This window comes from Pollicipes pollicipes, unplaced genomic scaffold (assembly GCF_011947565.3).
Source record: "Pollicipes pollicipes isolate AB1234 unplaced genomic scaffold, Ppol_2.1 Scaffold_6686;HRSCAF=7923_pilon_pilon_pilon, whole genome shotgun sequence".
Lineage (NCBI taxonomy): Eukaryota > Metazoa > Arthropoda > Thecostraca > Pollicipedomorpha > Pollicipedidae > Pollicipes > Pollicipes pollicipes.
Window position 1 is genome coordinate 5,301,914 of NW_023596921.1, and position 16,780 is coordinate 5,318,693.

At 62.7% G+C, this 16,780-nt stretch overlaps 1 protein-coding gene across 1 annotated transcript in view; it reads left to right on the forward strand.

The window, feature by feature from the left end:
* Positions 1-16,708, forward strand: part of LOC119107339 (uncharacterized) — a 31,646-nt gene extending 14,938 nt beyond the window's left edge. The window contains exons 3-5 of the mRNA XM_037230766.1: positions 15,298-15,567; positions 16,267-16,417; positions 16,701-16,708. Coding sequence (XP_037086661.1) covers positions 15,298-15,567; positions 16,267-16,417; positions 16,701-16,708 — 429 coding nt within the window. The remainder of the gene's footprint in view (positions 1-15,297; positions 15,568-16,266; positions 16,418-16,700) is intronic.
* The last annotated feature ends 72 nt before the right edge of the window (positions 16,709-16,780 follow it).

The following is a 16,780-nucleotide window of genomic DNA, read 5'->3' on the forward strand; positions in this document are numbered from 1 at the left end:
TCTGGCTAGAATCTCGGCTGTCCACGATCTCAGCTGTGCGAACGGGAAGCTGTAGACGCAGCTGTTTTGTCGGCGGGCGCGGCCGTTCCAGCGGATGACGGGCGCGGTGCCGCTACCGTAGCCATGGATGGAGCGGCCGGAGGGAGTCCCAGAGTCACCCCGGCCAGGCACGTGCTGTGCCTGCGAAGCCCGCTGGACTCCGCCGCGCAGACGTACACCGCGCCCGGGAAGCTGCGCTCTTCAGCTAGGGACAACACGTGACAGGCGGGCCAGGACATGTGGCACTGATGCCAGAATGGGAGGACACCCTGGGAAAACCCATGCAAGCCCCGTCGATAGCGCGGTGTCTCTTCGAGCGGGCATTGTCAGCTAGCACGGCATACAGTCGATCTTTAGAACGGTATCGTTATACATATATGGACACGGCACCCACGAAAGTGTCATGCTATTTGGAAAACATCCGTGCACGACTGGAAGGATCGTGCCGCTGTCCTCACCAAAGGCTCACGATCGACATGACCACTCGCCTTCAAAGGCACAGTGATCAAATCTGTCGCACGCACTGCCGTTTAAAACGGACTTTTACTGTCCGTATCAGAGGCATTTCAGGGTTTGTCGGTCATGGGCCCGCGCGTTTATAACAGGTGGTGTGAACATGTTCCAGTACATTTTACCCGCCGTTTTTGTTCGCGGCTGATGGTGTTTCCGGTTTCCGTGTGCACATGTGCGGTAAGGGAGCGTGACCTCGCGCGGCGCTGGGATCGTGTCGTTTTTACATCGGCGATAACTGGTCTGGCAGAGTGGTCTTTGCTGTTTGGTTCTGTGAGGCAGGCGGTAGCGTGACGGTGACCGTCATGCGAACTCATGACGGTCGCCGGGGGGGTGGACCGACTGCCCCAGCGAGTCCTTCATCTGCTGGGAAAATGCCAGGTCAAACGAGTCACGAGTTATCTCGTCCGATACCTGTGCTTTTCCAGTGCGGCGCCTCGTCGGTGTACTAGTCCAGCGCCTCGCCGGCGGAGGGTTACTGGCCGTCGGTGCACTAGTGCAGGTCCTCGCCGGCGGAGGGTTACTGGCTGTCGGTGCACTAGTGCAGGTCCTCGCCAGCGAAGGATTACTGGCCGTCGGTGCACTAGTGCAGGTCCTCGCCGGCGAAGGCTTACTAGCTGTCGGTGCACTAGTGCAGGTCCTCGCCAGCAGAGGCTTACTAGCTGTCGGTGCACTAGTGCAGGTCCTCGCCAGCGGAGGCTTACTAGCTGTCGGTGCACTAGTGCAGGTCCTCGCCAGCGAAGGCTTACTAGCTGTCGGTGCACTAGTGCAGGTCCTCGCCAGCGAAGGCTTACTGGCTGTCGGTGCACTAGTGCAGGTCCTCGCCAGCGGAGGGTTACTGGCTGTCGGTGCACTAGTGCAGGTCCTCGCCAGCGAAGGCTTACTAGCTGTCGGTGCACTAGTGCAGGTCCTCGCCAGCGGAGGGTTACTGGCTGTCGGTGCACTAGTGCAGGTCCTCGCCAGTGGAGGCTCACTAGCTGTCGGTGCACTAGTGCAGGTCCTCGCCAGCGGAGGGTTACTGGCTGTCGGTGCACTAGTGCAGGTCCTCGCCAGTGGAGGCTCACTAGCTGTCGGTGCACTAGTACAGTGCCCCGCCAGCGGAGGGTTACTGGCTGTCGGTGCGCTAGTGCAAGTTCTCGCCAGCGAAGGCTTACTAGCTGTCGGTGCACTAGCGCAGGTCCTCGCCAGCGGAGGGTTACTGGCTGTCGGTGCACTAGTACAGTGCCCCGCCAGCGGAGGGTTGCTGGCTGTCGGTGCACTAGTACAGTGCCCCGCCAGCGGAGGGTTACTGGCTGTCGGTGCACTAGTACAGTGCCCCGCCAGCGGAGGGTTGCTGGCTGTCGGTGCACTAGTACAGTGCCCCGCCAGCGGAGGGTTACTGGCTGTCGGTGCACTAGTACAGTGCTCCGCCAGCGGAGGGTTACTGGCTGTCGGTGCACTAGTACAGTGCCCCGCCAGCGGAGGGTTGCTGGCTGTCGGTGCACTAGTACAGTGCTCCGCCAGCGGAGGGTTACTGGCTGTCGGTGCACTAGTACAGTGCTCCGCCAGCGGAGGGTTACTGGCTGTCGGTGCACTAGTACAGTGCTCCGCCAGCGGAGGGTTACTGGCTGTCGGTGCACTAGTACAGTGCTCCGCCAGCGGAGGGTTACTGGCTGTCGGTGCACTAGTACAGTGCCCCGCCAGCGGAGGCTTACTAGCTGTCGGTGCACTAGTGCGGCACCTCGCCAGCGGAGGGTTGCTGGCTGTCGGTGCACTAGTGCGGCACCTCGCCAGCGGAGGGTTGCTGGCTGTCGGTGCACTAGTGCGGCACCTCGCCAGCGGAGGGTTGCTGGCTGTCGGTGCACTAGTACAGTGCTCCGCCAGCGGAGGGTTGCTGGCTGTCGGTGCACTAGTGCGGCACCTCGCCAGCGGAGGGTTACTGGCTGTCGGTGCACTAGTGCGGCACCTCGCCAGCGGAGGGTTGCTGGCTGTCGGTGAACTAGTGCAGGTCCTCGCCAGCGGAGGGTTACTGGCTGTCGGTGCACTAGTGCGGCACCTCGCCAGCGGAGGGTTACTGGCTGTCGGTGCACTAGTGCGGCACCTCGCCAGCGGAGGGTTACTGGCTGTCGGTGCACTAGTGCGGCACCTCGCCAGCGGAGGGTTACTGGCTGTCGGTGCACTAGTGCGGCACCTCGCCAGCGGAGGGTTACTGGCTGTCGGTGCACTAGTACAGTGCCCCGCCAGCGGAGGGTTACTGGCTGTCGGTGCACTAGTACAGTGCCCCGCCAGCGGAGGGTTACTGGCTGTCGGTGCACTAGTGCGGCACCTCGCCAGCGGAGGGTTACTGGCTGTCGGTGCACTAGTACAGTGCCCCGCCAGCGGAGGGTTACTGGCTGTCGGTGCACTAGTGCAGGTCCTCGCCAGCGGAGGGTTACTGGCTGTCGGTGCACTAGTGCAGGTCCTCGCCAGCGGAGGGTTGCTGGCTGCCCGGGCCCTGCAGGCAGACATCACATCAGCGATCGGTGCTTTGTTCCCTACAGCCTTCAGCATCTACAGAGGTATTCGAGTGGTAAGTGTCCTAGACCCCATGAGGATAGCCCGCCTGTCATGCTCCCCGCGCAGCGTGCAGTCACTTACGGCCCCGCCCCCCCCCCCCCCCTCCCCCTACACAGCAAGCACTTTTGATCTGGGTCAGCCGGACGGTCTCCACAGGTGCTCTGCCCGGCTCGGCTGCGCGGACCCTGTGCCGTGCCCGCCGGCAACTGCAGCGGAGCGGGAGCAGCCGGCGAGCGGAGCCGGTCTTGATCGCCGCCGCCGCTCCCGCTCCCGCTCCCGCTCCCGCCCTCGCTCTCGCTCCCGCTCCCGCCAGGCCGGCCGGCCGGAGCGGCGACCCCCGCCATGTGCCCTGCGCGTCCTGGCCTGGCGGGCCCTGCAGGCGGCGGCCGCCACGTGGTCTGCGCGCGCGTGCGGCTGCTGTAAACATAGCGCACAGGTCGTGAGAGACGCGCCGCGGCCGTTGCCGCCTGTTCCCGGCCGGCCAGGGCGGTCATTAGCAGCGATACGATCCGGTCCAGAGCGTGCTTTCGAGGCGCGCGGGTTTGGGACCGGCCCGACATGCGTCTGCGTACATTTACCATCGTACGGAGGCTCATTTATTATGACGTGCTATGAGGAATGATGCGTCGCTGATGATTAATGTGTGGGTGCCGCGGGCGCGTTTGGATCCACTTGAGCCTCGCGCCAGATAAATGCTGGGGCTTCGACAACGGGAGGTGTCCGCGGGCGAAACTCCAGACGAAGTGGCTGCCAGCTATAAGCCTCTCCTGTAACCAGATCATGCGCGAAATCAGTCTGAATCATTAGCATTCTGTCAGCGTCAGTCAGACCATCAGCGGAATCAGAATCAGCGTGAGTGTGCTGAGCATCTCCTGCTCTCGTCTTGCCGGACTGGGTGGAGGGGCCGGCAGGGCCGCGGTCCAGGGCGTGATGGCGAGCAGTGCTCAGGACTTCCAGTCCGCTCGAATGAAGCGGTGCCCACGGTGGGGCTGGGCTGACGCATCCCGCTGGCGCCCGGGTGCGAACCGGGAATGGGCTGGAGAATGATGCCCCCAACTTCGTAAAAACCAACATGTGTCCCTCTACTTGGAACGGGACGTTCAGTATGAGCCCTGGGGAGTATCGGGTCACACTGATCTCAAACGCGTTTTGGCCGTGCCCGCACAGCGGCCCGTGCGCCTGTTCGCGGACGGGGCTCAAGTCTGGCTTCCTGCCAAGAGTTTCACCACCCTCGCAATGATCTGCGTAAGAGGTCGTGACCCGAGACAACCTTGGCTGTTGATTGCGTCGTGAATCCCTCTCATTACTTGTATTATCGGACGTTTCTCCCTCCTCCTTCAACAAAGTAAGTCCCGACGCCGCTTGTGCTGTGTGCTCAGTAGTGTTGTCACTGGTCACGAGTCGGCCGGAGTGCGGCACGGCCGTGCATGGTCGGTCCCTGTTCCTGCCGGAGCTGTCCCTGCACGGTCCCTATCTCTGCCGGAGGTATCCTGCGCAGTCCCTGTGCGAGCTAGAGGTGCCTGTGCGCAACCTCTGTCTCTGCTGGAGCTGTCCTTGCGCAGTTCCGCGGTCCCTGTCGCGGTCTGAGCTGTCTCTGCGCGGTCCCTGTCGTGGTCCGAGCTGTCCCTGCGCGGTCCCTGTCGCGGTCCGAGCTGTTTCTGCGCGGTCCCTGTCCCTGCCGGGGCTGTCTCTGGGCGGCCCCTGCCCCACCCGGAGCTGTCTCTGCGCGGCCCCTGTCGCGGTCCGAGCTGTCTCTGCGCGGCCCCTGCCCCACCCGGAGCTGTCTGCGTGGTCCCTGTCCCTGCGGGAGCTGTCTCTGCGCGGTCCCTGTCGCGGTCCGAGCTGTCTTTGCGCGGTCCCTGTCCCTGCCGGAGCTGTCTCTGCGCGGCCCCTGCCCCAGCCTGGGCCGTCCGGTCGCGCCTGATGGACTAAATGTTTACTGAACTGACAAGCAGTATCCTGGACAGCTGGACTATGCGCCTGTCGAGCTACCGATACGGCCTGGTCGGACCGGAGTCCGAAGAGGAAGTGACGCGCCGCTCCAACCGCGGCAAAAACGCCGCGCCGCGCCGTTTCCCGTGCCCAAAATACTCTGCAGCAGCCGGCGGCCAATGGCCCGTGACGACGGGGGCGGCACAGAAACCGCAGCAGACTATAGCACAGTGAGGACTGGTCTCGGACCGGACCACGGCCGACCGCGACTCGTAGTGGGTTGCGGCTCGCAGGGGACCGTGGATGGGACTGGACCACCATACACCACGACTCACAGTGACCTGCAAGGCAGGAGGCCACGACACACGAGGGAGTGGGGACCGGACTACAGCGGGCACACCTCGGACGGCTGCAGCGGACCTTGGAACCTATGGGAACTGGGCCACAGCGGAGCTGAGAACACTGAGAACTGGACCATGGCGGACCACAGCACAGTGGCGACCGCGGAGTACCCTGACCACACACACTTGAGGCTCAGACAAAAACGCACAGGGACAGGCTGAGTGCTGATTGGACAAACCCGCCCAAATTATGCAGTGAATAACAGGTTCTAAGCCGTCATGTAGACGTCACACTTCAACTTGCCTTTGCCCCCACCCCCTCATACCATTGCCGATCTCTTCGCACCGATGCTGACCTGCCGGTGCGGCCGGCCCCGGACGCTGCGCCGGTGCCCCCCTCCCCCCCCCCCCCCACACACCATCGCCGATCTCTTCACACCGACGCTGACCTGCCGGTGCGGCCGGCCCCGGGCGTCACGCCGGTGCCGACGGACGCGACCTTGGCGTGGGCGGGCCGTGACTGAGGAGGCGGGCCGGCGCCTGGCGGGGGCGGGTCCGGCATCTCCTGACGGGCGGCCGGCCGCCGCCGCCGCCGGCGGCGTGGTCAGCCACCCGGCACGGCCCCGGCCGGCGCCGAGGCGCCACGGTCGCCCCAGCGGGGATGTCCTGTCGTTGGGGGCCAGCGTGCCCTCGCCGGGCAGGGACGATGGCGGGAGTGGCCTTGGCCTCGTCATTGTCGCGCACCGGGGCACTGGGACGCGGTTTTCACCGGCTGTGGCCGGCCCAGCGGCCAGCCCCTCGGGCACGAAATTCAACGGGACCAGCTGACGCGCACGAAGACCCGAGGCGACCGCTGCAGAGGTGTAGCGTAGGGCATTGCAAGAGGTCGTGTGTTTCACTGCGTGGACGATACGGCCCTTTCACTGGTCCACATGCGCGAGTGCCCAAAATGGTGTCGGCCGGCTTGCGTTCCCTCCATTCTGGGGAGCCTGTCTGCGCTCCTGCGCCGCTTCCACGGTTGCCGCCGTTCCCATGGCCGAGCGGCGCCGGCCGTATCACTGCGTGGAGACTGGTCGCGGTTTACGGCTCGGGTAACGCGCGCCTGCCACTTTACGATGACCTGGCCCCGCTCGTTTCGGTCCCGGTCGAAGTGCAGAGGCGGCGCCCCGAGCCGAGCTGGCCGCCGACAGCCGGCGGGACGCGGCGAGCGTCACGGCCGCTGACGCTCGAGGTGGCGCCGGCGCGGCTGGCGATCCCGGCCTGGGCGATCGGCCGGGCGGCGAGGAGCGGCCTCTCCCGGCGGAGGTAGCGCCCGCGCGGCTGGCGATTCCGGCCTGGGCGATCGGCCGGGCGGCGAGGAGCGGCCTCTCCCGGCGGAGGTGGCGCCCGCGCGGCTGGCGCTCCCGGCCTGGGCGATCGGCCGGGCGGCGAGGAGCGACCTCTCCCGGCGGATGTGGCGTCGGCGCGGCTGGCGATCCCGGCCTGGGCGATCGGCCGGGCGGCGAGGAGCGACCTCTCTCGGCGGATGTGGCGCCGGCGCGGCTGGCGATCCCGGCCTGGGCGATCGACCGGGCGGCGAGGAGCGACCTCTCCCGGCGGAGGTGGCGCCCGCGCGCCGCACCCTGTCGGCCGCCAGCTGGCCGCCAGCGCGGCCGCGGGTCGGCCGCGCCGGGTCAGGGCCGTCCGGTGCCGTACGGCCGGCCCGACGCCGCCGCTGCGCCCAGGTCTAGCACCCGAGCTCCACCGGCCGTGCCGCGCCGGTATGACGGCCGCCGATGGCGTGCTGCGACTGACCGGACCGCCGGCCGTGTTTGGGTAATGAGCCGGCCCCGCTCCTATTGTGCCCCGGGACGGCGCCGGCCGGTGACGGCGGACGGAGCGGCCGAAAGGGAGCGTGGCGGCCGTGGCACGCTGTCTGCCCCGCTGTGCGGAGCTGTACGAGCGGGCAGGCGGGCCTCTGGCTGCTCGCACACGTGGTGATGCGCCGCGGGAAACAAGCTGTCAGTCGAGAAAACCGCTCCGAGACGTGCTCTGTCACTGGCAAAACCTACCGCACTGAACCGTTCAGCGTGCCGGGTACTAAAACTGGCTAGGGTAGTGGCACGCATGTCTTCGTTAAGCTGGAGACTGTGTTGAAGGGTGACCTGGCCTTGCAAGAGATCGAGCGACAAATGCAACTTGCGGAGCAAAATGGCCACTGTCGGAGTATTTCGTGGCACGCCAAAAACAAACCGCACGATCGTGTTTGCGTCTGGTTGTAAGCTCGACGCTTTAGTCGACGCCGACATGTTCGTCATTAAGTCATTCATCAACAAACAAATGGGCAACGAGCTGCGGACGAAGCTGTCTGGCGCGCGCGTGGTTCAAGTGATTTGTTGGTGATTTGGTGTTTTAGGGCGCGTCGGCATCGAGACCATTTTGCGCGTAACCGAACACCGGTCTGTGAGAGCGGTCTCCAGCACTTTGGAATGCAGGTGGTCGGGGTGCTCCGTGGGAGAATCCGCTCTGGAGTGACCCGAGACTGACAGCGGAATGTGTCAGTAATCAGACCTTTGTGGGCGGGTGACGTGGCCAGACGAATGCTTCCAGGCTGTCACGTAAGGTGTGGCTTGGTAATGGCGTTTGTTGTTTTCAAGGAATTCGAAATTACAGGTTTTCCGTAAAACGCTTGTAAGATGTCAAGCTCCTTCAGATTACGTGACCCTTTTGAGTTCCAATAACTTGGACCTTTTTTCGAGGTGCATTGTGCTTAACCCGGGATTTGGACATTATGGCCTTGACTTACAGCAATGCAGCAAGGGTAAACTAAACGCTGTTGTTGAAAAATGATTTAGTGATGGCAACTCGCATGCGCCAATGTCGTGCCTGTTACCCAAGCATATTTTGAAACTTTGGCTGTGTTCTTCTCAATCTCTGCGCTTCAGAAAGCATGGTTTCTGGATCCATTCCTAAAATAGGTTCTGTTAGCAATGCCGTGCTTTTGATCCTGGTTATATCAGTTTTGGTAGCGCACGGGGTAGGTACGTATAGCCCTTAAGTATTATTTGGCATGTCGGGCTGGTCAAGATTATCGAAGGGAGAAAGGTCTGCAGTCGTAACGTATGCATTTCTCCGCTCATTTGTTTTGCAATTGGTTTTATGCGTCATCAAAATAATTGTTAGTATTTTGGAGAGGAGGCGGCCAGGGACGGAACATCGCTTCCATAAATCCAGCGTCTGTCAATTGAAATATCAGTTTTAGAAAGAATGCGATTTATTAATACTGATTTTGGTCACATATATTTTTACAGTGCAGATATTTGAACATTCGGGCATTATTGTGGTTATAACCAGTGTTGTATTTGTCTGCATAGCAAAACGTCTCCACCACAGCCCCCTAAAGAACCACAGTGTCCACAGCACCCCACCACGAATGTACTTCTCCGAAGTCCAGAATCACCCACACCCACTAGGGCTGCAGAGGGCGTGTGTAGCCGCTGAAAGCGCGGGCGGAGGCCTACACCTCTGCTTCCGAAACCGCAATGATCGCGTGAAATACACCCATGCAGATAACTGGCAATTTTCAACAAAACTTGCTAAAAGCGTGTTTTGCCTATTTTTAATACCCTTGATGGCGTTTTTGAATTCATGTTTCAACCCGGTGACTGTGCTGTGGGCCGTGCCGTGGCTGAGTTCTGCTGTAGGCCGTGCCGTGGCTGAGAGGTCTGCTGTGGGCTGTGCCGTGGCTGAGAGGTCTGCTGTGGGTCGTGCCGTACCTGGGATGTCTGCTGTAGACCGTGCCGTACCTGAGAGGTCTGCTGTAGGCCGTGCCGTGGCTGGGAGGCCTGCTGTGGGTCGTGCCGTGGCTGGGAGGCCTACTGAAGGCTGTGTTCGACGGGGTTGCGTCTGCAGCCCAACGTGCCAGTCCTGGCATGGGTTTCGACCGGGGACATCCGATCACTTGAGAACGGCCACGGCCACGGCCCTCCGTCGAGACAGCCGATCAGAGGGCGCCCCCCCCCCCCCCTCCCCTATCGGGGACGGCCGGCTCCTATCGGCCGGCCGGCCTCTCGGTATCCGGGAAGGATGCGGTTTGTCGGCGCTGCGGTGCCGCCAGGTCCGCCCGCCCCACCGGGCTGGCGGGCGGTCGCCACTCGGCCCTCTGAGAGCGGCAGCTTGACGCGGCTGGCCGCGGAGCCTCGGCAGGGCGTCTGTCTTCCGCTTGCGACTGTCCTCCCCGCGAGAGCTCGACTGAAGCGGCAGGATTGCACAATAATAGGTGAAACTTCCCAGCAGCGGCTGGGCGCGGCCCCGGAACCTGTTGATCGCGTCATGGGCGGGCTGCACGGATAATGGAACACCTGACAATTACCGGCTGCGAGAAAACACGCCTCCACCCAGCAGACGTCCGGCCTGGGCCGGGCAGGTGAGCGCGGCAGCAGCCGTCCGCCTCTGCCGGCCCGGCACTCTCGCCGTACTGCAGTCACGGCTCGGACTGGGCCGGTTCGAGCTCTTGCGCCGGACGCGCCGCTCGATGTGAGGTATCCCGCCGACGCGGCTGCTGACGAGGAGGACGATGGGCGTTTGGCAGTCCGCCAGGTCCACGCGGCTGCTGACGAGGAGGAGGACGATGACGTTTGGCAGTCCGCCGGGCCGACGCGGCCGCTGACGAGGAGGAGGACGATGAGCGTTTGGCAGTCCGCCGGGCCGGCGCGGCTACTGACGAGGAGGACGATGAGCGTTTGGCAGTCCGTCAGGCCGGCGCGGCTACTGACGAGGAGAGGACGATGAGCGTTTGGCAGTCCGTCAGGCCGGCGCGGCTGTCGCTGTCGTCACCGTGGACGCCGCCCGCCCCTCTCGTGGCTCGGTGTGGGTACTGTAACCGCGCTCCGTCACATGTTCAGCCGATGTGATGCTGCCGGCGCTGCGACCGGAGGGCCGGACCTACACAATGTACCAGCGTCCGGGAGAGGCAGGGGGATGCTAGAGGTCTTGAAGATGCTACAGTCTGACATCGGAAAAACGAAAAACGGATTCCTCCCGGGTTTGAGTGCTCCAGCCCCCCCCCCTCCCCGACTTAATTTGGAAATTATACCCGTGCTATGCGGCTTTATTTGGTTCCGAGTGGCCGTAGGTGGGGTGCGTGGACCAGTGCTCACATCAGGCCTCGGTGCGGTGTGGCTCTCCTCAACGGCGGCCGCGTGGGTCGCCGCCGCCCGCGCTCCGTCCCTGGCTGGAAAACAGCCGGGCTCGCTCGTGCGCCGTCGGCCGTCACGTTCACGGCTCGCTGCAGACGCGATGGTCGCGGTCCATTTGCGCCGCGTAGTCCGCGTCCGATCTGTGTGTCCCGCTCGTCTGGTGACGTGTCCCTGTGAGCTGTGTCTCCAGCCCGGGCCTGACCGGCCCGCCGGAGCACCGGGCTGCACTGGCGCCGGCGGCGGCGCAAGCAACGGCTTTGCCAGCGGCCCGTACTGATTTCTGTTTGACGCCAATTGGTTTGTTTTTGTTTTTTCATATTTTCACTCCAGTACTTGCGTGGGCCAGGCGTGGTACTGGCCCCACTCCCAGTCATAGCTGGATTGCCAGTATCCTCAGGTTTTGTATCACATACGAAAAACTACGCATGAACAAGCGCACTGGTGCTATGCCCATCTTCAGTTTGATTGTATCCGTTAACCTGATCGTTTGTTGACGTTCTCGGCACTCGGCCGTCAACACATCAGATGGTTTCGCCGGTGATAAAGGTCAGTTAAGTATCTTATGCAAACATTTTCCCGATGATTTCCACACTTTACTACCTCCTGTCGTGCGAAAGTTATCTGGATGCGGTGATGTACTTCAGAAATCATCTTCGTTGGGCTTGACGGGATGTTTTGATTAGCGCGCGGGCTCGGCCACAAGAGCCGCTTATTCCGAGTCTCGGCCCATTGTTTTCGCCGGCCGTCGTGAGCGCTGTTCTCAGCCAGCCTGCGCTGGGAGCGAGCGCGGACGGTCGTGAGGGCCGACCTATCAGGGTCGGCAATCCATTATTCAGATGGTGACGTCCGATTACTGACTGCAAAGTCAGCTAAAACAAGGCGTGACTGGATTAACCTTGAGGACTCATTTCCACACCGCGGCGGAGCGGTTTCCCAAGGTGAGATAAGTCAGTCCGTCTGTCATATCTCCTGTTTTCGTACTGCCCAGCCTCCAAACAGCTGTTGATCGATTTGTCAGGCATTTTTGGTCGGCTGATGTTGTAAAAACACCTCACCGACAATTCACATGCAGGAGAGCAGTGCAGTGGCGATGTTATCAGCCATCGCCGCATGACTGTGCATCAGGGCAGGTTTGCAGGGCCTATCATCACCCCGCTGAGCCAAAGTCATGGGCCGGGCCGCTGAGCCCCCTCCCCTGCTCCGCGCCGCCAGTCGCCAGCCGCCAGTGGGACGAGGCCCGTCGCGTGGCCCACTCGGCCGCGAAGCCCAGCGGTCGCCGGCGGATACCATTGGCGAGCGGCGCCTGTGGGGCTTCTGCTCGCCGCGACACGTCCACCGGCGCCGGCCGAGCGCCGCAAAACGCGACAGCTGGCCGCCGCGCGCGCGCGCCACCCGCGGCCGGCGGCGTTTTTGCGGTCAGTCGTCGCGCGCCGCCGATTGGCCGACGGTGCGCTGCGATCGTATCTGGCGCGCCGGCGACGCACGGCGCTGTTTTGTCGCCGGCCGCCGGCTTTGCATGCGGCTGAAGAGGGCGCGCGCGCCGCCGGGGCCGGCGTTTTTATTTGTTTGTTTGCTGCCCGCACCGATCGCTGGTTAAGTTATCCGACTCGTGCCGCGTCGGCGGCCACAATGGCGCTGGGGACGCACGCCTTGTGTGTGGGGACGGGTGCTCGGTCGCGGCTCTTCTTTGCCGCCGCTGCGGTCGGAACAATGCCGCGCCGTCTGAATGCCAGCGGTGTCGCGGTGGCGGCGTCCCGCCGGCCGCCGGCAGGCAGGGCCGCGCCTTCGCGCCGCCCGCCAGTGAGGCAATGAGGCGATTGTGGCGCGCTCCGCCGGCGCCGGGACCACCCATGGCCTTATTGAGGAATATAATGAAACGTTATGGGGCCGGCATGATGCAGGTGTTCTGCAATACACTCGCGTATCATGTGGCTGGCCGGATGATTGCACACATTTACATGAGCGGCGCGCGCGGAGAGACGCTTAGACTGGAGACCTTCTGCCCATGTACGGGGGCCGTCTCGCTAATTTAAGTGCGCAGGTCACCCCGCTCGTTGAGTTTACTAGCCCTGATGACGTCTGTCGGCATTTAGCAGCGACGAACAGTCGACCGGGGCCGGCCGGGCTGGCGTAACACCCGGTGGCGACCCGTGACGGGCGCCGTCGCCACGAAGGTCGTGCGCCGGCTTGGCCCGCTCTTGCCGCCAGGCGGCAGCACCGTCAGCGCGCCGAACACTGGCCGGAGCGGTCTAGTCCGGTCTGGTCTGGTCTGTACGGCGCGTGTGGCGGAAGTGATGCTTACGACCGCGGACGGCGAACGCCGCCCGCCGGCTGCGGTCAAGGCCGAGGTATCCGGCTGGTGTTCGCGTTTGGACTGTTGTTGCGTGACGAGCACCTCGCGTACCACGTGCGGTGTTCGCCGGCTTCCTTGAACGCCTCCGTTATTTATGAGGGCGCGTTTTAATTACGTGCGAGGCTGATAACTCGTTGATGTTGTTCGGCGGGTTGAACATAACTCAGATTGCACAAGGGCTTTGAGGAGTGGATGGGATTCCTTATCTCACGCCGGGGCTGTTCGTGCAGCACAGGGGCGGATCCAATGAGAGCCGATGAAATCGTGAACCCTCCCTTGGGACCGATGAAGGGCCCGCGAGGAAGAAACTACGTGACTCCGCAAAACTGATAAGGGTGTGAAGAGCATATGGGGGTTTTAATGACATACATGACGGCAGGCCAACCTGTCGTCCGACAGTCTTGACTTATCAAGCGACCGTCCGAAGCCTTCGTGCAAGCGATAGTCTGGCCCGTTGCATCACCATCTGCCGAGTCTTCCTACAGTCGGCCCTGAAGTGCAGCAGTCTGCCTTGTCGCCGGACGATCTGACTTGTCCGACCTGTCGCCCGACGCTGTGACCTGTCGTCGTGGTCTGGCTCGCTGGCGGGCGACTCGACCTCTCGGCCGCGACGTCCACTCGTCACGACTCGGCTCCGCCGCCGTCACGTGACCGTGGCGGCGTGACTGGCGCAGACAATGGGCTCCAAACACAAGAGGGAGCGGACGTCGGCTGAGGTCGGCAGCGGCGGGCCCGACCGACTCCGCCGGGCGCCGGCCGAACGAGCGCGCCCCGGCCACGCCGACGTCCGTCTGTTGATTGAGAGGGGCCTCTTGAGCTCGGACGGCATTGTGCAGTCGCGGCGCCATCTCAGCCCGGTGAAGCCCAGTGCCCGGCGCCGCCTCAGACCGAGCCAGCCCGGTGAACCGTGGCAGCCCGAGCGTGAGCGTACAGGTCGGCGCGCGGACCCGAGCGCGCTGGAGACTCGACTGACGCATGGAAAGATATCCGGCCGTGGCGTAAGGCGCACTCGCACGAAAATGTGTTATTTATTATCTCTAGAGTGAGGGAGTTTTTAGAGAGAGGACTTCACATCAGTCAAAATATATCATTTGGAGCTAAGCTGATTGCTATCAGTGACATGTCACTGACGGTCCTAACACGCGTCATGGAACCCGTGTACATTCGTCAACACGTGTAGCAACATTGTAAAATTTGTGCACTTTAAAGGGTGGACGGTATTTTGTTATTTCTGTCTGAATTTCCGATTACTTCAGTTTTCAGTGTACCAAAGGTCGAGCTCTGAGGCCAATAAGGTACACTGATGAACAAAATCGGGCGTGTTTGCGCGCTCACTGCGATTTGGGATTGTACTGCTATCAATATATATATATATATATATATATATATATATATATATATATATATATATATATATATATATATATATATATATATATATATTTCTCTCTCTCTCTCTCTCTCTCTCTCTCTCTCTCTCTCTCTCTCTCTCTCTCTCTCTCTCTCTCTCTCTCTACTCTCTCTCTCTCTCTCTCTCTCTCCTCTCTTCTCTTTCTCTCTCTCTCTCTCTCTCTCTCTCTCTCTCTCTCTCTCTCTCTCTCTCTCTCTCTCTCTCTCTCTCTCTCTCTCTCTCTCTCTCTCTCTCTCTCTCTCTCTCTCTCTCTCTCTCTCTCTCTCTCTTTCTCTTTCTCTTTCTCTTTCTCTTTCTCTTTCTCTTTCTCTTTCTCTTTCTCTTTCTCTCTCTCTTTCTCTCTCTCTATATCTATATCTATATCTATATCTATATATATATATATATATATATATATATATATATATATATATTATATATATATATTTATATATACGTAGCGTGAAAAAACATCAACCATTTCATTGCATGATGAATGGGCACGATTTTTGCAGGTTATTCTTAGCGCTGTTGCGCATTACGCGTATCCACGGTACCGGTTTACAAACAAAAAATGGTTTCTGTATGGATAATAACATTACCGATGCCACTCAAATTGTGCATATTTCTGAACTCGTGCGTTGTGTACCGTACGAAATACCCACGTCATATGTCTATTGTGTGAGTCTTGTTTGATGATTATCACATCTCAGCCCAAGGCGATACTCCCAGCATCTGCCTTCATGTATCTATCCTTTGTGATGAGACCGCACAATCGTGGCGCCTGGGTGCCGAACTGCTCGGTCTCCGCTCACGAAAGCCGTTGTCCGCCCAACACTCGCCTGGTATTAATGCGCCGGCTCTGACGGCTCCAAGCGTGGTTCGGATCCCAAGCATGACATCCTCTGCCCTTCCTCCTGCACCCAGCTGATCCCGACTGCTGCAGTTCCTCTCATCGCCCCACCACCGCTCCCAGTGGCAGCGTGCGTCGCCTCTAACGCCCCGCTCCGTCTGCTGCAGGAGGCGGCCGCCGAGCGCGGTCGGCCGCGCCTAGCCGCCGTCCGATCTGTGTCGGACCCGGCGCCGGCGGGCGAGGCGCCGCTGGTCGACGTGCTCGACTGGGAGGCGCTGGTGGCGCTCGGCGCGGCCACCGCCGCCCAGCCGCACCCCAACCTGGACCGCTGGCGCGAGAAGCTGCGCCAGCGCGGTCTCGAGCGCTGGAAGGAGAAGCTGCGCGCCAAGCGGGCGCAGGACGAGGAGCGCGAGTCGTGGGGGCGCATCGAGCGGCTGGTGCAGCGGCTCGGCCCGGCCCGGCGCCGCTCGGAGCTAGAGCCGGCCGGCGCCTCCGCCGCCGCCGCCGGCGCCGCTGCCGCCGCCGCCGGGCCCCAAGCGAACGACGAGTGCCCGCTGCTGACCGGCCTGTGCGCGCCCCTGGAGGAGCTGCTGGCCGACGCGGTCTCAGGCGTCCGGCTAGCGCTGCGTCGTCCGTCAGTCCGCCGGTGGACCCGATGATGGAAATGAAGCTGGGTTTGGAGCTGGATTCGACAGGAGATACATGGGTGGACGTCAGGGCGGACCCGCCGGTGGATAAGCCGGTGGGCTCGCTGGCTGACGCGGCGCAGGACTCTCCCACGGCCAGGGCTGTGTCGGAGGAGTCAACCGGGTCCGCGCGGCGCACCAAGACGCGTCGCCGCCGGCGGAGGCGCCTGGTGCGGTCCGAGTCGGCGCCGGCGGGCGCAGGCGACAGTGGCTCAGATGACGAACAGGGCGCGGTGCCGGGCCAGCCACTGCCGCCGGCTGGCAACTTGCCCGTGTCCCAGCTGCGTGGACCCGTCTTCGCCGGCCGGCCCCGGTCCGGAGTGGGACGTAGCGGGACGAGGGCCATCGCTGCGACTTCGCTGCGCCGAAGGCGGCGCGCCGCGTCTCCGGCTGTCGACCGGGCAGACCGGGAACGGCTTGGGCTGCTGCGGCCGTCGCCCGGCTCTGCAGAAGCGCGGCGCCAGCCAGCCGAACCTCTGGCAGCGTCCCAAGTCGCCCGACGCGGCGGCGCGCAGTTTCGATAAGTACCACATCAAGGACCCGAAGCAAGGCTTCAGTGCATGGGCGCAGCGCCACCTGGCCATGATCGAGGAGGCACACAGTGCGCGCCGAGAGGGCGCCACCTCCCTGCCGCGCATGGTCGCCAGGCGGCGCGACGCCTCGGCGCGCCGCCTGCGCGCGCGCGTCCGCCGCTCCTACCCGTCAGCCGAGCTGGACAGCGACGAACATGCGGCGCCGGGCGAGTCCGCCGCGCCCACAGCCGTCCGCCGCAGCGCCAGCATCGACTCGGGCACGTGCACCAGCCCGGCCGGCACGGACGCCAGGCACGCGCCGCCCGGCCGCGTCGCCCGCAGCCAGAGCGTCGACTCGGGCCGCTGCGACAGTCCGCTGAGCGTGAGCTCGGGCCCGCTGGGGGTGGCCGGAGCGGCGGCGCGCTGCGGGTCGCGGCGCCGCCCACTGCGCC